Genomic DNA, 25,808 nt, shown 5'->3' with positions numbered 1-25,808 from the left:
TACACACACATCACAGTAAACAGATGTCAAAGTTGAACAAGAAAAATGAAAACGTGTCCATACAAATGTTTGTTCATAGCAGCTTTTGTTAACAATTCACACGTACAAATGGGTAAACAAAAGATGTTACGTCTACACAATACTATTCAGTACTAAAAAGGACTGGAGTTATGATACATACATACATACATACATACATACATACATAATACATACAACACAAATGAACTCTGACAATATTAAGCTACTTGCTGCTGCCACTACTGCTTGTCTTCCAGTCGGTTCCAAATCACAGTGACCCTGTATATGGTTTCCAAGGCTGTAAACCTTTATGGCAGCAGAAAACCTCATCTTTCTCCAGCTTAAGCTACTTGCAAGAGTCTTAAACATTTTTGCTAAGTAAGAAAAGCCAGACACAGAAAGCCACATTCTAGGGTGAGAAAAAGGTTTTAATTTTCAGTTGGAAACAACTGTTTGAACAGTCCTAGGCATTTTCATTTCCAAATGCAGCAGAAATTATTTTAATTCATTAGAAACTGAATTGAGCCCAGTCACTCAAGGGTCACCATTAATAACTTTAAAATAACATTGGCGCTTCATATGAAAATACATTTGGGGGATGAAATGGGTTTTTGTTTTTATCATTGAGACAAGATCTGACTCATGTGTGGCAGCCTGCTTCTAATGTGAGCCTGTTGCAGTCCTCTCATATAGAACCACAGCAATGGAAATGAACCCATTCTGAGTGGCATTTCTAGGGGCACTAAAGGGAGAGCTCTAGGCTCTAAATTTGTTCTTAAAGAAGTTGAAATAGCCAGACTCTGTTGTTGTTGTTACATGCCACTGAGTTGGTTTTGTCTTGTAGTGACCACTAGATAGGGTTTCCAAGGAGCGGTTGGTGAGTTTTAACCACCGACCTTGAGGTTCAAACCGACTTTATAGTCCAGGGCTGGAAAAATCCATCCTCCCTCCACCATCAGTAGACAAGTGGGGCAACAACTTGTTTTTTTCAGATTCGCATTTGCCTATAAAGATGGCTACAGATAAGCTGTACTGCCCGTGCCTCAAACATAACACGACAGTAGGGTGGCCAACGCAGAACTGCTAGTTCTTCAAACGAAAAGAATAGTGGGTGCTTTAAAGCTCTTAAGAACCTAAGGAGAGCTGCAGTTTCCGAATCCATCAGCCATTAAGCAGACACTAATGTCTGTGTGAAGTTCCTGACAGGCCTGGTTAAGAGGATTATTAATGGTCCATCAAATGAAGACCAAAAAGTAGGCCGAAAGGAAGGTTAGGAAACATGTCAGAGATTTCTTTCGTTTTAGCAGTCAAAGGCTTAGAACGCTTCCATCATGCATCTGTCAGCCTGTTGTACTATGGTAACTTGAGCATTACTGTGATGCTGGAAGCTATACCATTGGTATTTCAAATACCAGTAGGGTTACTCATGATAGACAGATTTTCATAGAGCTTGCAGACTAAGAAGAGACCAGGCGATACACTTCTGAAATGTAACCAATGAAAACCCTCTAGACCACAACAGAGCACTGTCTGACGTGCTGGAAGATGAGCCCGTAGGTTGGAAGGCACTCCACATACACTGTGGCCACAACAATGGACTTAGGCACACCAAGGGTCAGGAACATGGTACAGGACTGGGAAGCACTTTGTTTTGTTCTACACGGGGTTGGCATGCATTTGAGCCACTGGACAGCAACTAACAGCAACAATAAAAGTCAGGGGACTGGGCTCAGACGCAGCTATACTCTTCTAGCCAGCGATCTTGACAAAAGCATAGAACAACTTAGCAAATGTCCTTGGGATGGTAAAAAAGTTATGAAAAAAAAAGTTACACCTTAAACACTGGGATATGTAGCGTTTCCTCAATCTTTCTTTTTTTTTTTTAATATGAAGTGACTTGCTGATGCCCTAAACTTTGTGTTTCTCAAGGGCAGGAATCATGTTGCAACAAATTAAACACCACACATTTATTATCTTGCTGTTCTGGAGATCAGAAGTCCAGAGTTTGTGTTTCATTGAACTTAAACTGAAGTGCCAGCCAGGCTGTGTTCATTCCAAAGGCTCTGGGGGAATATCTGGTCCTCTCCCTCCCTACTCCTCAGCCCAAGCCCCATTTCTATATGGAGGAAGGGGCTCATGGTCCCTTCCTCCATCTTTCAAGTCAGCAATGGCCGATCATGCCTTTCTCCCACTACATTCCCCGACCCTGGCTGGCTCTCCCACCTCTCTTTCACTTACATGTGTGATTACATTGGGTGAGCCTGCCTGGACTCCATCTCAAAATCATTAACTTAATCTTTTCTGCAAAATCCATTTGCCATGTAAGGTGCACACTCAGAGGTTTTGGGAATTAGAATGTGGTCCACCTTAGAGGGGGAGACATCATTCTGCCTACCACGAAGTCTACATTATTTTTGTATTTGATACAAAATTATAACAAATGCTTGCTTGTTTTTATTAATGTTATTTACCATATATCCAAGCATCAAAAATTTCATCTTTTTAAACAGAGATAAAAATACCTGTTATGAGCGTCAAACAAATGTGATGTTCAAAATGTGAATGTGCTCAAAAACTAAAAAGAGCTATGAAAACAAATCTCACGATCTAGTTGTAAGTAACAACATATCCATCTGGGAAACAGCTAACATCTAAATAAGAAAGACAGTCTGATGGTGGGCAGAGTCAATAATTCAACAGGTCACTATGGAAAAGAGGCATGCTATCCGGTTGTCTTGAAGGAGAGCTCTGGTAGCACAGTGGTGACGAATCGGGCTGCGAACCTTAAGGTCAGCAGTTTGAAACTACCAGCCGCTGCACGGGAGAACGATGAGGCTTTCTGCTCCCGTAAAGATTTACAGCCTTGGAAACCCTGTACAGGGTTGCTATAGGTTGGAACCCACTCAATGGCACTCAACAACAACATCCGGTAGCCTTGAGGTGGCCCAGTAAGGGGCACTACATAATTTAATGTCCAAATGAAGACACCTCTGAAAATTTAATGGGGTACTCCTAATATTTACTGTGGAACAGAAATATCAGGATTCTTCTAGGCAAATGGAACACGTGAGCACCCTGGCAAGAGCCAGACCCCCTGCATTCAAATATAAGATGCAGCGTGTCTCCAGCTGGGGGACCTTAGACAACTTAATTAACCACTTTCTGCACTGGTTTCCTCATCTGTAAAATGGAGCTAACGGGCTTATCTTACAATGCTGGTGTGAGGAACAGATGATCATTAAATATTCAGAACCGTGCCTGGTACACTGTAAGAGTTCAATAAAAGCTAGCGATCGTTGCATTATCATGGCCACACACATACAAAGGGGTTTCAAAATGTTTTTGGAAAAAGGGAAATAAAAGTTAATGGAACTTTTTCGAAGTTCCACCATATAATCGAAATTCCCTCAAGTCCACAGTACAGAATTCCCTGTACAGAACCAACCGAGTCAACAACAGTTAACAACAACAACAAAGACCACACTCGAGTCCTGCTGTGGCTCTGTGGGTTAATGCACTGGACTGCAAGATCAGTCTGAACTGCAAGGTCAGTGGTTCAAACTCACCAGCTGCTCCTTGGAAACTCTATACAGGGTTGCTATGAGTTGAATCCAACTCGATGGCACTTAACAAGTGCCATTAGGCAATACACCGGCATAGCTCAGGACCAATAAGCGAATCTCAAGCAGGGTGCCAATTCTTTCTTATAAACCTGTCTCCTCACACCCCATTCCTGCTTTGCCACTCTAGTTTGGGTTCATTATGGAACACAGAGCTGTAACACAGCCTGGAATCTTATAACGCCTTGTCATGAAATATAGCAAAATCCTTTGTGATCTGAGCAGGAGACGAGATGACTGAAAGATTAACTTTCTAAAGCAGCAGTCTTTCTCTGGGAGTGTGGCTGTGTCCGTCTGATAGAGGGGCCTCTATTTTATTTCTAATTTTAAACTGCTGTCTGCTAAAACCATAATGTGCTGAGATCATTTTGAAATGCAGGCTGCAAAAATATGTTCCTATGTTACCTCTTGTCACATTCTGTTCTAAGCTAAATTCCAAGTGATTCCAGTGCTACCCAAAAGATTGCAAGCATAGACTAAACAACTCTCTGCTGAACTTGGAATACTGTAAATAATGATGATGAAAACAAGAGCTATCACAATCAATATTCATTCAGCACATCCTCTGTACTAGGCATTGTCCTGAGCACATGATCGTCATTTCATTTTATGACGTAGGTACTGTTGTTCCCATTTTAGAGATGAGAGAAACTGAGCAGAGAGAGGTTAAATCACTTGTCCATGATATACGTATTAGGTAAGTGATGGAGTCAGGATGAAACCAAAGTGGTCTGGCTTGAAGGCACACTCATAAATACAAACTCTGTGGGCTTCCATGCACAAACGCAACAAGGCTTCCCCTGGAATATCAGGAGCACATACAATTCTCCAATCCATAAGGACTTGGTGTCTGTTTATCTTTCCAGTCTTATTTATTTCCACTCTTTTGCACATTCTTCACCTGCCCAGTTTACTGTTGCTATTATTGTTAGATGCCAGCAAGATGACTCCTGTTCATAACAACCTCATGTGACAGAGCAGAACTGCTCCACAGGGTCTACTAGGTTGCAGAATAAGTACTGGACTGCTAACTGCCAGAATGTGGTTATTCAAACCCACCACCTGCTCCTTGGAAACCTTATACGGCTCACTATGTGTCGGAACTGACTTGACAGCATTAACAATAACAATCTTTATTGGAAGCAGATCAAAAGATCTTTCTCTTGCAGAAGAGATAACTGGGATTTGAACTACTGACCTTTTAACTCGCAGCAGACTACTTAAGTGTTGAGACACAAGGACCCCTTTGCTGGGTTAGGGCATCACTGAACAGAGCAAGTCCAGCGTCTGTCTAGGCCTTTCCTTTGCTGTGCTCTCCATGTACATGCCTGCATCTCCTGTTTTAACCTGGAAAGCTCTACAACACATCCTTCACCACCTTGCTGTCTTTTAGTCTATGATGGATTGGATTATTGTTCCTCCCTGGCACCAAAACAGACATTTTAACTTCTGGTCCCTACGAGTGTGACCTTATTTGGAAATAGGGCCTTTGAAGATATCAGTCAGCCTGAGGTCACAATAGAGTAGGGTGGGTCCTACTCCTAGATGAATGGTGCTCTCCTGAAAGAGGTGAAGATACACAGAGACAAAGAAACACAGAGAAGAGGGTCGTCTGAAGAAATGCCTGGGCTACTAGAAGCTGGAAGAGACAAGAATCTGCCCCGTAGAGACTAGGAAGGAAACAAGGCTCAGTCAGTACAACGATTTGGATTTCTACCCTCCAAATCTTTGAGACAAAACATTCCAACTTTCATAAGTCTGTAGCGTTTTCCTTTGACAGCCATAGGAAACTTATGCATACTGTGGGAACTCAAGGCAAATAGTATTTCAACATGGTAGTAATTCAATGAGCCCTGGTGTGGTGCTGTAGGGCAAGCACTGAACTGATAACCGTGCTAACTGCAAGGTTGACAGGTCAAATCCACCAGCCACTCTCAGAAACTCTATACAGGGTCGCTATGAATCAAAACTGATTCGACAACACACAACAGCAACCATTATTTTTGCTTTTAAAACGATATTGCTATTTTAAATATCAATATTTGGATTCAAAGCAGATTTTCTTTCAAAATAAGCTCCCACAGTTCATTAAAGATACGACTTAATTGATGAAAGTATGATTTGCATCTACCTAGTGTGGCGCTGTGGAATCCTGTGTTGTGGTGTTGTGGGTTAAGCACAGGACTGCAAAGTCAGTTTGAACCACAAGGTCTGCAGTTCAAGCTTACGAGTTGTTCCTCAGAAACCCTATATAGGGTTGCTATGGCTCAAAATGGACTCTATGGCACTTAAGTGTGGTGCTATGGATTAATGCGCTGGACTGCAAAGTCAGTTTGAACCACAAGGTTGGCGGCTGAAGTTCACCATCTGCTCCTCAGAAACTCTTTACAAGGTTGTTATAGGTTAGAACCAACCGAGTCAATGACACTTAACAACAACAACAAAGACCACATTGGATTTCTGCTGTGTGGTGCTGTGGGTTAACACACTGGACTGCAAGATCGATTTGAACTGCAAGGTCAGTGGTTCAAACTCATCAGGTGCTCCTTGGAAACCCTATGCAGGGTTGCTGTGAGTAGAATCCGACTCGACGTCACTAACAATAAAACCACATTATAGATGATGATACACATATGTGTGCGTATAATCTTTAAGGAGGCCTGTATTATGCAGCTTTACTTAAACAAGCCTCATGCAACAGAGGCAGGCTGTTGTTCTTCTACAACTCAGATTACTACATCCACATAGGCTTGAAACAACCTGTGCATCAGACAGACCCCCATAATACAAGTCCCCCAGGACGCGTAACGAGTAGAATGCAATGCCCGGGTTCTCAAGAGCTCTCTTACTTGTTAATGTTGCTGCCTTCTTTCAGTCGCTCGCCTGCAGCACCGGTTTTTGATACTCTTTCGCTGCCTGCCAGGTCTACCAGGCTAACTTTACTGACTTTCTCTCCCGAGTTCTAGTTGTAGGAAACAAGAAAAGAAAACGGCACACGTTAGTGTGAAAACCACACAGATGTCAACACTTTCAGTAAGAGAGCCATGTGCCCATCCTAGTCCTACAGAGCAAACTTCTCACGAAGATTCTACACTGTTGAGAAGTTATTTGAACAAACAACCCTACTATGCAGTCAGAGTTTACACTGGCGTGGGAAGCTGGGTCGTAAGTGTATATACTCTGAAAGCTGAAGGATTCCTGTACATTTAAGTCAATTTCCTCTTCTTCTGGAAAAGTGCTCTGTAGGCTAAAGGTTGTGCTGTCTGCTTCAACAGCCTCCAGAAAAGAGATTGTTTTAAGGGGAATGACAGGATGAAAAGATACACATTAGGAACTGTGTGTCAGCATCACTTGGGTTTGATGGGGAAGAAGAATCCAATTCTCTTTAAAAAGTTTTAATGGTAAAAAGTATTCACTTAAGATTAATTTTCACTCTTACTTACACTGAAGAAGAGTGAAAGCCATTTTCACTCTTACTTCTACAGCAAACCTGGTGTGGCCCCGTGGGGTAATGCGCTGGACTGCAAAGTTGGTTTGAACCACAAGGTCGGCAGTTCAAGCTCACCAGCCACTCCTCAGCAATCCTATACAGAGTCACTATGGGTCAGAACGGACTCAACAACACTTAACAACAACAATACTTCCATTGGTTGGTTGGTTATGTGCCGTGCAGTGGGTTCTGAATCATAGCGACCCTGTACAGGGTTTCTGAGGCTGTGAATCCTTACGGAAACAGAAAGCCTCATCTTTCTCCCGCAGAACAGCTGGTAGTTTCAAACTGCTGACCTTGCTGTTTGCAGCCCAACTCGTAACCGCCATGCTACCAGAGCTCCTTTAGACAGTGTAAAAGCAAAAATACTAAACAAAGTCAATATGGTATTTCCCACATTTCTGTGGTTCTTGTTCTTTTGTGATTTTTGTTTTTTAAACAAAGTGATTTCTCATAAAGTATACTAAGGAATTCAAAATGTAGATAAAAAAATAAATACCTGGCTTGGGACAAGACTGAACAAATTAAAGGAAAGCAGCTCATCTAGTACATACAAGAGCTGACACCACATCCTCAGGCCCAACACCCTTCCATGCACCATTTCACCCACTCAGATATTTTGAGTCTTTGACCAAAAAGTTCTGCCCAAGCCCTCACCCCAGACTGTAGGTCATAAAGCGTCTGTGTAATTATGATGTTGAACACAGCATGCGAGCGGCTACTTTCTTCATTCATGTTGGTTGCAGCTACTGTTCGAGACTTATTTCCCTCAGACATCAGTGACTCAATATCCTAAAGGCAAAACATAAGGAAAACCATAAGCCCAAAACAAGAACACCATAAAGCCTACCAGGTGTATATGTTTAATTACAACCCCTCCCTCTTGATGCATGAGTCACTGTCCTTCCATAAAACCCTCCATCGGGCCTGGTTTCTAGTCTAGAAATGTTTTCTCCATTCTTCTGGCCATCTTCCAATTGTCATTTTTCTCTGCTGGTGTTTCCCCGGGTTGTTGAGTTGATTCTGACTTATAACAACAATAGCAACAATATAGGACAGAGTAGAATTGTGCCATATGGTTTTTGAGACTGGAATCTTTTGGGGAGCAGGTGGTCAGGTATTTTCTCCCAATAACTGGTGGTTGGGTTAGAAATGCCAACCTTTTAAGAGCCAAGCACTTAACCAGGATGCCACCAAGGCTCCATCTCTGTAAGTTCCTGTTTTCTCCTCTGTGAGTTCTGAAGGGAGAGCCAGTATTTACTAAGCACTATTGAGTTCAAACCCACCAACTGCTCCTTGGAAACCCTAAACAGTGTCGTTATGAGTCAGAACCGATGACACAGCACTTAACAACAACAACAACATAGATACATTCTAGAGTCCTGGTGTGGCGCTCCAGGTAAGCACTGGAGCACAGGGGTGATTTGAACGGCAAGATCAGTGGTTCAAACTCCCCAGTCACTCTTCAGAAACTCTATATAGCATCATTATGAGTTAGAACCAAGTTTTGAGGACACTTAACAACAACGATATAGATACATTCTATAGTGAATATGAATGGTTTAAAGGAAAGGTGTGTGCCAGGGTTGTATTCTTTCACCATACTTAATCGATATGTTGAACAGATAACCCGAGAAGCTGGATTATATGAAGAGCAGGGCATCAGGATTGTAGGAAGACTCATTAACAACCTGTGATATGCATGTGATGCAACTTTGCTTGCTAGAAGTGAAGAGGATTTAAAATACTGATGAAGACCAGAGCCTTCAGTATGGATTGCACCTCAATCTATCCTCACCACTGGACCAATAGATAATATGATAAATGGAGAAAAGACTGAAGTTGTCAAAGACTTCATTTTGTTTGGATTCACAATTAACACTCATGGAAGCAGCAGTCAAGAAATCAAACAACATATTGTATTAGACAAATCTGCTGCACAAGACCTCTTTAAAGTGTTGAAGAGCAAAGATGTCAGTTTGAGGACTAAAGTATGCCTGACCCAACCCAAGGTATTTTTAATAGCCTTATATGCATGTGAAAGTTGGAAAATTAGTAAGGAAGATTGGAGAATAATATTCAAAGTACCATGAATTGCCAAAAAAACAAACAAATCTGTTTTTTGGAAGCAGTATAACCAGAATTCTCCTTAGCATCAATGATGGTGAGACTTCATTTTTCATACTTTGGACATGTTGTCAGGAGGGCCCAGTCCCTGGAGAAGGACATGATGCTTGGTAAAGTGGAGGAAGGCTGCCTCAATGAGGTGGTCTGACACAGGGGCAGCAGCAATGGGCTCAAGTGTAGCAATGATTGTGAGGATGGCGCAGGAGTGTGCAGTATTTCATTCTGTTGTACACAAGGTTGCTATGAGAACGATGAGACTTTTTGCTCACACAGGTTTATAGCCTGGGAAACCCTGTACAGGGTCACTATGAGCCGGAATCAACTTGATGGCAGTTTGGTTTTGTTTATTTTCTTACAGGTAACATTCTAACTCTCCTGTACTTCCCAGCCATGCTGTTCTTCTTCCTCTCCCCCAACACTGTGGTTCTCCAAGGTCAGTGGCACACTTGTTCCTAGAATACCTGGAGCCTAGAGGTTCTTATAAAATGTTAGATGAATGAACCTTACGAAAGAGGAATTTTCTCGAGTTTACACACAACGGCACTGTAGAACATGGAAGTTAAATAACTTTTCCCACAGCTAATAAGAGGCAGAGCTATGCTACAAATCCCAAGCTCCCTGGCTCTCCCTGATATGAAAGTAGGATGAGATGGACACAAAACCCAACCACAATGAGCTAAAATTAAGGTTCCCTGGCAAGGCATTTGCGAATTCTACAGACTCACTGTGTGAATCAGCATTTTTACCTGAGACATTTTTATTCCATTTACTTAGGAATCTGAACAATTTTAAAGAGAAGATTGCCCATATTTCTGACCTGAGCAAAACTTAGAGCAGCCATTTATATGGCTGGAGACGATGACTTTGAAGGTAAAATTAATCATCATCAGACTGAGTTTGAGATGCTGAGAATTCAGGTAACATCAGTAAGTATATCTATTCATCCATCTGCATTCTTCAGCAACTGAGATAGCTGTTCATATGTTAAAGATTTCCAAAGCAAGGATTTTAGATGTAAGAGTAAAACACTGAGCCAGGTCATTAAAAGGCATAAAAGTTAAGGAGTAGGTAAAGAAAGCAAGTCAGCCAGTGGGACAAGGAGTGATTCCGAAAAAGAGAAGAACCTGAAGAGTGAAAAATAATGTGAGCTGAGGCAGGACATGCTGTCAAGAAGAAAGCGCTGAGTTAGATACTGTTTAGGCTACCAGATTTGTCTAGAAGGACATCACATGGAAACTTGCCGGAGAACAGTTTCAACAGTGGTGTTAGTGAAAAGATTCAACAGCCTCGGAATGTTGGGTGTTTCAGTCACACTGTAAACAGAGCTTGTAATGAAAAGTCCTTTGTCCCTGTTTGGCGTGTGCTGATCAGAGGTGTATCTAAAGGTATGACAGGCACAGCAGATACCCAGTGTGGCTTTTGAAGAGAGTACCACCAGCCATTTTTATTCACCTGGTGTGATGCAGCCTTTCTGATGCAAAGCAGGCATACAGAGGAGTCAGAGGGGAGAACTTACTCACAGGGCACAAATCCCAGGGGATGCTCCTCAAGGTGCAGAATGACTTTCTGAGATACTACAAATTTCATCTTGAAATTCAGAAACTGCCCGAGTGCATCAATTGTGAAGGGGTTACACAACTTGAAGATTGTGCTAGGTGTCCTGGTGTGGCGCAGTAGGATAAGCAACCAACTGCTAACCACAGGTTGGTGGTTCAAACCCAGAAGCTGTTCCTTGGAAACACTATACAGGGTCGCTAAGAGTCAGAACAGACTCAACCAGAACTTAACAACTAATTATATCACTGTGCTATATAAAGTATCATCATAAAAATATATTCAATATTAGTTATACTCTGATGTACTGCTGATTTAAAATTTTTTTTTTTTTTTTTACTGATAACTTACCTCAAAGCTTGTAACAGCCAGCTGAGATAAACCATCTACGTATGGTCCCAAAACTTTATGTTCTCTCACTTTAAGAGACTGTCTACTCCTTTGGGAAAGAAGAAAAGAGAATGAATGAATCAGACCAATCTTGGAAGCTTTTCTTTCTTTATAAGTACACAAAAATTATGATAGCAATTTCAAAAGGTTGTTGTTGTTTTAAATGAACAGAAATATTCAAAAAATTACTTTATTTGGATTAGCTAAACAGCATTCCATACGAGGGATGTCTTATGTTCCAATTTCTATTTAAAGTAACTTAGTATTTAAAAAATTCTTTCTCTAGTTTCAAACTAAACAGCCGACAGGACGGTATACTAGGTTATGCTAACTAGCTTTAGGCAATGAGCATCACAAATATGAAATACTGCCTATGAGGGGTAGGGGAGAGAAGAAAAAACAAAAAGTGAGGCAACAATAGGGTCAGATTGAATTTAACATTAAGGATGTTTTGGTTTTCAAACTGGTTTACTGTAGGAAAACTATGTATGAAACAAAACATTTGTCACTTCAGCAGTTTTTACATGTACAACTATCCCACCACCAACAGATACCTGGTGGACCCTAAGCAATGTCTCCCCTTCTTCCTCTAGTTCCCAACTCTAATAACCACTGATAACTTTGGTCTCCATGCACTTGCATGTTTCATACAAGAGGCATCAAACAGTACCTCTTCTTGTGTGACTTACTGTACACTGCATAATGCTTTAAAGATTCATCCATAGTATATGATTATCAGGACTTTTTTCTCTTTATGGCTGAGTAATAGTCTGTTGTATGCACAGACCATGCGTTGTTGCTATACAGTTAAGCTAGCTCGATATTTTGACTACTAAGAACATTCAGTGAGTGTTGCAATGAACTATAGGGTACAAGCTTCTGTCTGCATTCCTACTTTCAATTCTTTTGTGTCTGAGGCCGTGTCAAAAAGTTCATGGAAAACTGCATTTATCTTTTAATCCCATTTTCCCGCAAACTTTTGAAGCCTCTTTGTATAACATACTCAGGATTGGGATTTCTGGGTCATGTGGTAATTTTGAATTTAACTTTTTTACTAAGGCTATTTTGTAAACGAACAAATTCTTAGTAAAAAATATCTTGAAAAATGTTACCAAACGGTGAACAATATTAAAACGCCTTAAACTTCAAGTCAGAATTATTTTATGCTGCTTTATACTGATGATTTTAAACATCATATGGTATTGCAGTTTAGTTGGTATTTATTACAGCACTTCACCACCACCAGCCTCTAGCCGGACTCTTGGTGTGGTGCTATAGGATCAGCCCTGGACTTTGATTCACAAGGTCAGCAGTTCAAGCCCAGCAGCTGCTTCTCTGAAACCCTATAGAGGGTCGCTAGGAGTCAGAATCAACTTGACAGCACTTAACAACAATGACGACACCCTCTTGCCAGTGAATCACTATCCCTTCCCTCCCACCCTTGCTGCCTGTGACTCACAGCAACCACGTATAGGGTTTCCGAAGCTGTGCGTCTTTATAAGGCGTGCTATCAAAAAATCTTTCTTTCAGCATGAGAACATTTTCTTAGCTTTTTACAGTAGTGGTCTCACACAATATTTGTCTTTTTGTGACTGAATAACTTCACTCAGCATAATGTTCCCCAGGTTAATCCAGGTTATGAGGTGGAATTTTCTTTATATTTAAAAATTTTAATTAGTAAATGGTAAAACTAGTTTGAGGTCCCTTTAAACAGCTTGTCAAGACAGAATTGAGATTAAACACAAAGTCTACATGTTTACCATCTTTTCTTGCTGTCACATACTATTCACCTTTAAAATCAAGAGCCAATGCTTGACATTACTCCAGTGAGAAAAAAACAACAATAAAGAGCTACAATTACTGTGAGTTCCTGGGTGGTGCAAATGGTTAATGTGCATGGCCGCTAACCATAAGGCTAGAGGTTCAAGTCCACCCTGAGGCACCTAGGGAGAAAAGCTTGGCAATCTACTTCCAAAAAAGTCATCCCATGGAAACCTTACAGTTCTACATGAGGTTGACATGAGTCAAAACGGACTTGACTGCCAAGTGTTTTTAATTTTTAAAAGCTTTGAGTGGTGGGAGTACAGCTCATTTTCTATCTTTTTATAATTTACCTATTTTCTAAATTTTGTATAAAGATTTATTATGTTTAAATCAGCACTCAAAAAAAATTTTTAATTAAAATTTTTTTTTAATTCATAATTTCTTTATGAATTTATTTTTTACCACTGACTTTTTAAAAACGTCAGAAAGCTAGAGCTCACCATGGGTGGGGATCAGGCCTGGGTGTCTTTACAAAGTTCCCACCAGGAGCCCAATGCACAAAGCAGAAAGCTAGTTGCCTGGGTTGAGTTGTTCTGGTTCAACAAACACATTCTCTTGAATTTAGAGACACTTTTTCCAATGTAAATGAAGGACCAATGTGGCAATCTTAAGTCCATTTTTAGGACTAGGCCACCATGGCAAAAACAATACCAATAGAAAAACATATGTTAACAAAATTATACATGACTAGATGAAGATCAAAGAGCACAGCCTTTGGTTAGGATTGCATCTCAATGTAAAGAAAACAAAAATCCTCACCACTGGACCAATAGACAACATTATCAGCGGAGAAAAGATTGAAGCTTTCAAGGACTTCATTCTTCTTGGATCAACTATCAACACTCATGGAAGCAGCAATCAAGAAATCAAACAATGTATTGCATTAGGTAAATCTGCTGCACAAGACCTTTTTAAAGTGTTGAAGAGCAAAGATGTCAGCTTGAGGACTTAGGTGTGCCTGACCCAAGCCAGGGTATTTTTGGTAACCTCATCTGCATGAGAAAGCTGGATAGTGAATAAGGAAGACTGTAGAAGAATTGATGCATTTGAGCCATGGTGTTGGAGGAGAATATTGAAAGTGCCATGGGCTGCCAAAAGAACCAAGAGATCTGTGTTGGAAGAAGTACAGCCAGAGTGCTCCTTGGAGGCCAGGATGGCCAAACTTCATCTCTCATACTTTGAACATACTGTCTGTCAGGAAGGACCAGTCACTGGAGAAGTATATTATGTTTGGTAAGGTGGAGGGTCAGAGAAAAAGAGGAAGACCCCCAGTGAGATGGATTGGCAAAGTGGCAGCATCAATGGGCTCAAGCGTGGCAACAATTGTGATGTTGGCCCAGGACTGGGCAGTGTTTTGTTCTGTTGTGCACAGCGTCGCTATGAGTTGGTACAGACTCGATGGCACCTAACAACAAAAATAACACAGGAAAGCCTGCATGTGGACTGGGTAGACTGACAGGTTCTGAGAGGCTAATGATTGCTCAGAAAATGTCCAAGTTCTCAACTTCCAATTTTAACTTAAGGATCACTTAAAAGATAACCTCTATTATGACTTACTTTCAACCAGTAACTTACCCTTTGGGGTCTAAAAGGTCCCGAACTTTCTCATTATAAATTTCCATATAGGACACTTCGACTTTGAAGGTCTGTGATTCATTTTGCTCCACAGAGATCCTTTGAAATAAAGCACAGCACAGTCTGGGAATAAGGCCCAGCTGCTCAGCATTGCCCATCATGGAGAAGGATTTCCCTGAACCTGGAGAAGACCAAACAGGAAGAAGGAAGGGTAGAAGAGGAACAAAATGTGAGGCTTCAAGCACGCAAGTTTTCTAAATTCCCCAACCTAAGTCACACAGCAGAGAAGTGGCAAACTCGGGCCTTGAATCAGGCTCTCAGATGCTAAAGCAACTTTTCTTTCTACTTCTCTCACAATCTTGGATTCTCATGGCAAGAGTCAGAGGGCACCTAGTCTACAGATGGATGAGTATATACTAAAAATAGACAATTTTAAAAGAATGTTGTAATTTTGTTATTAAGTCAAGTCAGTTCCAACTCAGTGACCCTGCATAGGGTTTCTGAGGAGCAGTTGGTGGGTTTGAACCATAGACATTATGGTTAGCAGTCCAGTGCTAATCCACAGCTCCACAATAAGCACAAATGTTAAGCACTGGAACACAGACCGTAAGGTTGGAGGTATGAGCCCACTAGACACTCTGTGGGAGAAAGATGAGGCTTTCTATTCCTGCAAAGATTTAAAGCCTTAGAAACCCTATACAGGGTTGCTGTGAGTCAGAATGACTCCATGGCCCTTTACAACAACACACATTATTAAATAACATGAACCATATATTATGCTTTTTTGTAAAAACAGTATACGAACAGGATCCCAAAAGTTTGTGGAAAATGGATTAAAAGATAATGGGATTTCTCACAAACTTTTTGAAGCCTCATATTATTCTTGAATTGTTGTTGTTGTTGTTAAGTGCCGTGGAGTTTGTTCTGACACATAGCGACCTGTATAGGATTTCCAAGGAGTGGCTGGTGAGCTTGAACTGCCGACCTTGTAGTTATTTTTGTACAGTATTTTATATTTGTCAAAATGTACTGACAACTAGATGGCACCCGGAACTGCTCTGAAAGGGATCACATTACAAGGTCCTGGATAGAGTGGGCGAAAATGTGGAAGAAAACTCAAAATGAATAATAATTTTAAAAAGATCAGGCTTACTGGTCAGAAAAAGACTGGAGGAACCAGACACTATGGCCCTTGACCACCCTTAGGAAACTGACCCTTGTGGCCCAATTTTCAGCCAAACAGTACATAGGCATATGGCGGAGACACCAACACTGGTATGGTACGCTCCCCATGGAATGGTGAACCATTCAAAATCTAAAGGGCAACATTTACCTAAAGACAAAGTTGAGAAGGATGGGAAGGTGGGTTGAATGGAAATCAGAATCACAGGGAGGAAGCAGGGTTTAACTGTTGTTCCATGGAGGGGATTGTAATCATCGAGATGAAACAAAGTGTAAGAGTTGTTGAAAGTAACACTGATGATTTTTCCTGTAAACCTTCACTCAATGCATAATGAAAAGTTAAAACAAAAAATTCTTTGCAATATATTGCCTTATCTGAGTCTTCTAGGTATCTGGTGATGTGGTACAAGGAAGGACTGTTACGATTTATTGATTTATTTTCACTTCATAGTTGAAAAATGGATTCCCAGAGGTGTAACAGCTAAGTGCTAGGCTGCACACCAAAAAGCTGGCCGTTTGAACCTACCCAGCCACTATGAAGGAGAAAGACCTGGCAACCTGTTTCTATAAAGATTAAAACCTAGAAAGCCCTATGGGAGTTCACATGGGTCACTGTGTGTCAATAATGGACACAACAGAATGTAACAATAACAACATAGTTGAACGACTATTAGGTAAGAGTATTAATGGCTGAGTCACGGGTATATGTGTGTATGTATATATGTGGAGCAAGTCCAGGTGTGGCCCTGTGGGTTAATGCGCAGGACTGCAAGGTCGGTTTGAATCGCAATGTTGGCGGTTCAAGCTCACTAGTTACTCCTTGGAAACCCTATACAGGATTGCTATCTCTCCACACAACCTGGTGTGGTGCTGCAGGAAAAGGTGCTGGACTTTAAGGTCAGTTTGAATTGCAAGGTTGATGGTTCAAAACCACGAACCACTCCTCGGAAACCCTATACAGGGTCCATATGGGTTGGAACCAACTTGACAGCACTTAACAACATATATATGTGTTTTTTGTCTTATTTGTTTCAACCATCTGTGCCATAAACTTACCTTTAATAATTTATCACCACTGCACTCTAGTCCAAGATAAAATGAGACTACGGGTTTTCCACAGGTTTTAATTGTAACATTTATACTGAGAGACTGGTAATTATTTTCTAATTTAAGTACAAGTGAAAATGATAATTTTGGAAAATGACACTTAATAGTTTTAAACTAGTTTTGCTCATTAACACTGAAATTACCCAATTACCAAAGCTGCTGAACCTTCAAAAGACGATTACTTTTGATCATCGAAAATTCAGAGTTAGAAGTATTTTTTTTCTGCAGCTTCCCAAGTGTTTTCTATTTTTACATGTTTATTAATGCATATTTAATATCTTACCTGTCTGTCCATATGCAAAAATGCAAGCATTATACCCCTGGAAGGCTTTTTCAAGAATTCCTTCCCCGAGGCACTTGAAAACGACCTCCTGACCTAAAAAGCAAAACAAAATAATAATAGAAAATAAAAAATTTAAATACCAAAATTAAAGAGAGAGAGGGAAAAAAATGCTTTTAATATAGCTTTATTAAGAGTTCCTGAACAAACGAGCAATATTCTTTCAATCCAAAAACATGTTAAAAGTGTGTTGCATACCTACCAAAAGTAGCACTCTGACTTAAAAGGTTAACATATACAATTTCACTTACTCTTCTAAACTATAGCACATTTCCTGGATAGGTTTATGATTCTAATTCTCTTCTAATTCATTTCCCTAGGCATTAAAGTTTCCTTTCCATTATCAGCTTTATGGAAGTTTTATCTCCCCATATGGATTCTGACCTTCTGACTAACATCATTCATACCCTGATGTCCCCTCAGCATCTAGCACAGTGTCTTGTGAATGCCATTTGCTAATGGTGGATCCTAGTGTGGCACAGTCAGATAAGCATGGACAGCTAACTGCAGTTCAAAGCTACCAGCTAGTCCTTGGAAACTCTATACATGACTGCTATGAATCGGAACCAACTCAATAGCCCTTACCATCAACAGTGTTGTGATAAGATTCACAGGCCTATCATGTAGAGGGGGGCAGGGACAGGCTCTTATGTAAAACTGTTATATATTGCAGTTTTTGGAAACAGGCTAAGAAGAAAGGTATAAAAAGATTTAAAAACACTTACTTCAGCATTTACTAGCCTTTGAATTTGATGACTTTCTAATATTCATTGTCATCAGTCCACAAAAACAAACCTGTTTCTGTGTACAGAGATCCCATGTGTGCAGAGAACTGCTGCATACCTTTTGGATGACCAGACCTTCCTTTTGAGACAGCTCTGAGTGGGTTCAAACCACCAACCTACTGGTTAAGTAATCCAACACTTAACTGATTGCAACACCCAGGAACACCTTCCCATCCTTAACAAAAGTAAAATTATATTCTTCTTCTGTTTTCTTACATTTCTTAAAGCATTCACTATTATAGTATTAACAAAGACCACTGGCTTAAGCACCTCATTCCCTGACAGTACAAAGTGACTATAAAATCTCTTTATCTTTGTAATCCTAGTGCCTAGTACAAAACACTTAACAAATGTTTGTGGAAAGGATGAGTTGACTTAACTTTCATCCTACATGCTATTACAATATGCCAATTCCTTTTACATATGAACATAATGCAACATAATGTAAGATTTTAGACACATGTTTCTCAGATGCAAAGCTGGATCTAATTTTAGCAGTCATTGTCTGTGAGAGTTAAAGTTTTGTATCAACTGACTGGACCAGGATTCCCAGTGATTAGGCAGTTGAGATGTAGTTATCCCTGTGGTGATGAAACCTGATACAGGCATCGTTAACTCTGTCATGATTGGCTATGAGCAACCAATCAACTGGAGAATTTTTCCTTGGGGGTGTGGCCTGCTCCCAATAGAATGGACATGCAGGCAAACTTGCTCTGTTTCTTCTGCTGGGGACCTGGGACTCTAAATTGTGAGCCATTTCCATGATATAAGCGTCTCTTTGTATATATGCATATATGTTTCGATGGTTTTGCTTCTTTAGGGAACCTAGTCTAAGATTGTGGCTATAGAATGGAACTTTAAAAATACATCAGCCTGAGAGCTAAAGTGAGGTTGCTCTGCTGTTGTTGTTATGTACCGTGGAGTGTCGGTACTGACTCACAGTGACCCTGTACAGGGTTCCCGAGGCTGTAAGTCTTTACAGGAGCAGAAAGCCTTATCTTTCTCCTGCAGAACAACTGGTAGTTTCTAACTGCTGACCCTGAGGTTAGCAGCCCAATTTGTAACCACTGTTAATTAATTAATAGAACACAGAGGGTTTTATAATCACTGTAATGATACAAAGTACCATGGGCTGCTAAAAGAACAAACAGATCTGTGTTGGAAGTAGTGCAGCCAGAATGCTCCCTGGAAGCCAGGATGGCCCGACTTTGTCTCTCATACTTCAGACATATTATCTGGAGGGACCAGTCCCTGGAGAAGGGTATCATGTTTGGTAAAGTGGAGGGTTGGAGAAAAAGAGGACCCAACGAGATGGATTGGCACAGTGGCGACAGTGATGGGCTCAGGTATGGCAACGATTCTGAGGCTGACCCAGGACTGTGCAGTATTTAGTTCTGTGGTGCACAGGGTCATTGTGAGTCGGTGCTGACTCGATGACACCTAACAACAAAAACAATACAAAGCATATGATTTTTTAAATGTAAAACTGATGATATGTTCTGTAAACCTAGGGCTCAATTCACAATAAAAAGTTTGTTGTTGTTTTTAAGTGCCACTGAGTCGGTTCCAGCTCATAGTGACCCTGTATAAGGTTTCTGAGGAGAGACTGGTGAGTCTGAACCATTGACCTTGTGGTTCAGAGTACCTATTCTACATGATACAAAGCATATGATTTGTTGAATGTAAAACTGATGATCTGAGCTCTGTACACCTTGGCTCAATTCACAATAATAGATTTTTTTAAATTTCAGTATGAACCAAGAGATGTTTTCAAGCACTAGGTTACAATTTTTGTTATACTTTGGTGGCTTGTGTGTTGCTGTGATGCTGGAAGACAAGCCACTGGTATTTCAAATACTAACAGTCACCCATGGTAGACAAACTTTCAGACAAGAACAGATGAGGAAGAAACAAGAGATGGTCCACTTCTGAAGGATTAGACCCCATAAAATGTTAAGAATAGCAGTGAAGCAATGTGTGATATAGTGCTAGACGATGAGCCCCTCAGGTTGGGAGGCACTGAAAATGTGACTCAGGAAGAGATGCTTCCTCAAAATCGAGTTGACCTTGATGATATGGATGGTGCAAAGCATTTGGGACCTTCACTTGCTGGTGGGGCACAACTCAAATTAAGAATAGCTACAAACATCTACTAATAATCAGAATGTGGAATGTACAAAGTTTGAATCTTAGAAAATTGGGAGTCATAAAAAAGAAATGGAATGCATAAAGATCAATGCCGTAGGCATCAGTGAACTGAAATGCACTGATAATGGCCATTTTGAATCTAATGATCCTATGATTTTCTGTGATCCTTAGAAGTAGCCAAAAATTAGTCATTGAAAACCCTATGGATGTGTGTTCTACTTTGACACCAACGGAGCCCTCTTAGTCAAAATTGACTCAAAGGCAACTGGTTTGGTTTTAACTGGAATCAAGTCAAATGCCCACTATGGTGGTGATGGTGGTTGTGTGCTGTGGAGTCGGTTCCGACTCATAGAAACCCTGTATAGGGTTTCCATGGCTGTAAATGTTGATGGGAGCAGAAAGCCTCATCTTTCTCCCATGGAACAGCTGGTAGTTTCAAACTGCTGACCCTGGGGTTAGCAACCTGACTCATAACCACTACACTACCAGACTCCATTATAGGGGAGTGGATAAATAAAGTGAGCCTATTAAAAATGATGCAATATTTCATAACAGTAAAACAAAACCAACAAAGTAAGTGATGCTAGATTTCAAACGTTTGTTGAGGGGGAAAACGTCATGTCCAGAACTGTACATGCAATGTTAAGTCAAATACAGAAAGAAAAAAGAAAACGAGCAAGATCCATGACTAATACCGTTTAAAAAATGGAACACAAGAAAATATTTAGCAATTTTATATAACCTGATTTCTGTATTCCTGACATCATGCATTCAGCAGGGTGCCTGGTACCTAAGGAGAACCCAGAGCACGTTGACTGATTTTTCTTTACAGTGGGAATAATCTTAATTGTTCTTCTTGTCTTTCCAAAACACAAAGGTGAAGACTATCTAAAGAAGTCTGTGTGTTTGTGCACACACCCTGAGAAGAATCAGGTTTTACTGAAATTATTACCCATGAAACACACACTACTGTTATTGTTGGTGGTAAATTGCTGTGGATTAAGCCTCTGACTTGTGCAGCTCCTCACACAATAAAAACAATGGTGTACAGTCCTGCACCATCCCCATGGCTGGATGTAGATGAGACCAGAGTGACTGACAGGGATTTCACAGCCTGATTTTTTTCAGTGCCAGACCGTTCTTCCTAATCTTTCAGAGCCTAGAAACTCCACTGAAACCAGTTCAGAATCACAGCAACACTTCCTCTAACACTGACAGATGGCTGATCATTTAACCCTGATCTCCTGCCTGGAAGGCAAAATTCTACCATGGCCATCAATGCCCCCAACACACATTAAACACACTAAAGCTAAAACGAGGTATGATGAAGTCTTGTACCAGTATGGAAGTCCCACTCACTCTATCACATGTTCTTTCATAAACATTCCAGGGGGCTTCAAAAAGTTCATGAGAAAATCCCATACATTTTCATTCCATATCTCCCCAAAGCTGTTGAAGCCCTTTCACTCATCCATCTATTTTTTTCCTAAGTTTTCTTAAAAAGCCTTTATATTTCATATGGATCCCTAAACCCTGTGGCAAAAGGAAGAACTCACATCTGGAGCTGAGCCATTCATTTTAGCGGATCTTAAATTAAACACTACCTATGCGGCTCTGGTAGCGTAGTGGTTACGAATTGGGCTGCAAACCTTAAGGTCAGCGGTTCGAAACTACCAGCCGCTTCGCGGGAGAAAGATGAGGCTTTCTACTCCCGTAAGGATTTACACCCTCGGAAACCCTGTACAGGGTCGCTATGGGTTGGAACCGACTCGACGGCACTTAACAACATGCGGTGTGGAGCTGTGGGTTAATACGCCAGACTGCAAAGCCATTTGAACTGCAAGGTTGGCGGTTCGAGCTCACCAGCTGCTCCTTGGAAACTCTATACAGGGTTGTTATGGGTCGGATTTGACTCGATGGCACTTCACAACAACAACAAAATGCTCAAGCTTGTTAGAACTATTTGTGGTCATCAGCCAGATCCAAGTGTCACTGTGAAGGCATGTGACAAGCAATGCTCTCTTGACACAAGCAGATGAATGGAGCAATCCTGTTTGATCTTCCACAATGTTTAACCTGCCCTCTGGAAGTGGGTGTAGTGAGGGTGGAGGCAATGCATTGCTTAAGAAAGACTTGGCTAGGTCAAATGTCCAGACTGTAATTCATGATTTCAATTCAATTCATATTTAGTAACTTAAAAAAAAAAAAAAAAAAAGCCTGCGTTGTTGAAACTATTCAGTTGCAGAGATGCACTACAGGGTCACTCTAAGTCGGAATTTACTCAACAGCACTTAACAACAACAATGGTGGTCAAAGAGATTCTACCATAGCCCTACAGAACCTGAATGAATTAAATACTCACAAATTTCTATCTATTTTTGTGTCAGGTACGGTAATGTAACCCTTTTCTGCTGCTGATGCTGTGTAGATTGGAATTAGGAGGGGAAGTCAGTTTGAACCTCAAGGTCGGCAGTTCAAAGCAACAAGCTGGCCCTCAGAAACCCTATACAGGGTATACTGAGTTGAAACCAACTGGATGGCACTTAACAACAACACCACCTTCACATAAAGAAAACAAAAATCCTCACAACTGGACCAGTAAGCAACAACCTACCTGATAAACAGAGAAATACTGAAGTTTGCAAGGATTTAATTTTGCTGGGATTCATAATGTCTACAGAAGTAGTAGGCAAGAAACAAATAACAAATCTCATTGGGCAAATCTGCAAAGCAAATATGGAATTTTGATGATGAAAGAATGACTGGCCCAAGCCATTATATTTTCATTTGTCTCCAAGGCATAAGAAAGCCAGACAATGAATAAGACTACAGAATTGAAGAAGTCCAGTGAGAATGCTCAGAGCTCAAAGGAAAATTTATTTTTTTATAAAAGAAGGAATAATGAACATTTCTCAACCTACAATTATACATCAGCATTAGCATTTGTAGAAACTGCTTAGTTTTTTATTGTGTGAATGGCCCCTCAATTGATATAATCAATTTCATAGTACGGATAGTCATGTTTCCCTTTTTAAATTTTTAATGGCAAAAACTATCTTTACAGGTATGTTTTAAGCATTTTTCTATTGACTTAAACAGCAAAAAAATCAGACTAAATTAGGTCTTCAAGGAATGAAGGAAGGAGCCCTGGCAGAGGGAGCTCTGGTAGTGTTGTTGTTGTAAAGTTCTGTCGAGTCAGTTCCGACCCATAGCAACCCTGTATAGGGTTCCCGAGGAGTGACTGGTGAGCTTGAACCGCTGATGACCTTGCAGTTCAAACGGCTTTGCAGTCTGGCGCATTAACTCACAGCGCCACCCCAGGACTCCTCTGGTACTGAGTGGAGTGGAGTACAAACTGTGTTGCTAACTGCAAGGTCAGCAGTTCAAATCTACCAGTCACTCCCAGGGAGAACAATGAGGTTTTCTGTTCCCATAAAGATTTACAGCCTCAGAAACCCTAGACAGGGTCACTCTAAGTTGGAACCAGCTCAATGGCACACTACAACCAACCACCTAGCCATGAATGGGTCTTGATTTCTACACCCTTAAAAACAACAACAAACTGGCTATCTATCATTCTTTTTGGTTTTGAGAAAATTGACAGGAAAAAAACCAACAAACTTCATGTTTTATGCATTGCCCATTTGTATTTACTCTTTAGTAAGTTGACAACTTTAGCCCTATTTTTTTTTTTTTTAATAAGTCAGTTGGTTTGGCCATTTGCTATTTTTCATATTAATTTTTAAATGCTTGTTATAAATTAAAGTTATTAATCTTTGTTCTATCATAAATGTTCTGAATATTTTTTCCCAGTCTATCAATTATATTTACATTTCAGTTTTATGTTTTGGCATACAAAAATGTTTGCTTTTTTCAAATTTTTTCATTTATGAGTTTTGCCTTTGACATATAATAGCTGCCATAGGCAAACGCATGAGGAAAAATGTTTGAAAAAAGTCTATGGTATATGTCAGAGCACGGTGGCTCTATAAGATAAACATTAGACTGTGAACCAACAGATTGGCAGTTCAAGCCCACCAGCTGCTCCGTGGGAGAAAGATGAGGCATTCTGCTCCTACAAAGATACACAGCCTTGGACAGCCTATATGGGTTGGCTGTGAGTCGGAACTGGCTTGACTGCACTTAACAACAACGACAACAACATGGTATATGCTTTAAATATCCGTTTCTACCTCCAAGTTGTACAGATATTTGCTCATATTTTCTTATCATTTTGTTGAAATTTGAATGCTACTCCTCACCAGTTGTGTAACCTTGGGCAAATGCTCTGTTTCCTCATTAGTAAAATAGGGATTAACAGTGGTTACCTTATTGGATGCTAGGAAGATTTAATAAGAATACTACTTCATAAAGTGCCTTGCCAATATAAATCTAGACTATATACTTAGTCATTATCTATCATTAATATCATTCCTTAAATTTTTAATCAACAGTAATTAGTTTTGGAGCACAGAAGGAGGCAATCATCTAATTGTCTTTCCTTCAGATAACTCTCCTCTGTCTTTGTAAAGGAGGGGAGGCAATGATGAGGCGATCTCATTTCAAAGATAAAGTACAAAAGAAAAGGCACTTGTTCTGATATTTTTAAAGGAGTCACACATTGACATTTCTGTAGGTTCTCTAGAGGTTCCACTTTTGAAGTCCCACTGACCAAATAAAATGGGGCCCCCACTCTTGTCTGAAAGACTGAGAGAGGGCAACAGAGAGTGAGAGATAGCGGTCCTGTGCACTTTAGCAAGTATGTGTGGTGTGGCACGTGTGCAGGGAGACAGTGAAGACACGGAGGATCATCACTTGGATCAGGATACACCAGTTGATTCTGACTCCTGGTGAACTCGTGTGTGTCAGAGTACAACTGTGTTCCACTGGGTTTTCAATGGCTGATTTTGCAAAAGTAGAAGATGGTCTAACTTTTCTTCCGAGGTCCCTATGGGTGGGCATGAACCTCCTCCAACCTTTCAGTTAGCAGCCAAGCAGGTCTAAACCACCAGAGACTCCGGACCAGGGTATGCCAACCCATACTATCCCAAGGAAGAAAAATGTTTTCCACTGATTTTATAGTGTTGACATATAGGTACGTAAAACAAAAGAAAATAGTACACAAAAACCCCAACGTAACAAAAGTTACCTTCCTTAACTGTTTGAGTCCCTGGTCACCATTACACTTGCTCCATTCTTTGGGATGGGATGACCTTCAGAGTAACTCTGGTACCGTAAGAAATACTGAGAAAAAGGCCAAACTTGACAGTACACTGTAGACTCTTGGCACTGTACAGAAACACTGGCTTGCTAACTGCATGGTTGTCAGTTCAAAAGCTCCAGCCACTCCTTGGAAACTCTAAACAGGTCCGTTATGAGTTGGAACAGACTCAATAGCACTTAACAACGAACAACAGCTCTCCATGAAGCACACACTATGGCTACACTTCACTCTGTGATACAGGAAAGCATTACATATAAAAAACTTTTATATGGACTTCTGGGCAAGATGGTGGAGTAGGCAGACATACTGAGCAGACCCCCTGCAAAAAAGATATGGGAGGCCAAGTGAAACAGATACAGATGCTGATCCTGGAACCCTGAGCTCCAGAGGTGAAGACGAAGAGGTAGACTGAGTGCTGACT

At 40.6% G+C, this 25,808-nt stretch overlaps 1 protein-coding gene across 4 annotated transcripts in view; it reads right to left on the bottom strand.

The window, feature by feature from the left end:
- KIF13A (kinesin family member 13A) overlaps positions 1-25,808 on the bottom strand; it is a 253,879-nt gene that overhangs the window by 75,249 nt on the left and 152,822 nt on the right. For all 4 annotated transcript variants that reach the window (XM_006860796.1, XM_006860793.1, XM_006860794.1 and 1 more), the window contains exons 4-8: positions 17,174-17,266; positions 14,602-14,782; positions 11,164-11,251; positions 7,789-7,923; positions 6,491-6,603 (exon numbers count right to left, since the gene is read on the bottom strand). In XM_006860796.1, the coding sequence (XP_006860858.1) occupies positions 6,491-6,603; positions 7,789-7,923; positions 11,164-11,251; positions 14,602-14,782; positions 17,174-17,266 (610 nt within the window). The remainder of the gene's footprint in view (positions 1-6,490; positions 6,604-7,788; positions 7,924-11,163; positions 11,252-14,601; positions 14,783-17,173; positions 17,267-25,808) is intronic.

This window comes from Chrysochloris asiatica, unplaced genomic scaffold (genome assembly GCF_000296735.1).
Source record: "Chrysochloris asiatica unplaced genomic scaffold, ChrAsi1.0 scaffold00040, whole genome shotgun sequence".
In the NCBI taxonomy this organism is placed as follows: domain Eukaryota; kingdom Metazoa; phylum Chordata; class Mammalia; order Afrosoricida; family Chrysochloridae; genus Chrysochloris; species Chrysochloris asiatica.
The sequence above is the reverse complement of the archived record's forward strand: the minus strand, read 5'-3'. Positions and strand labels throughout refer to the sequence as shown.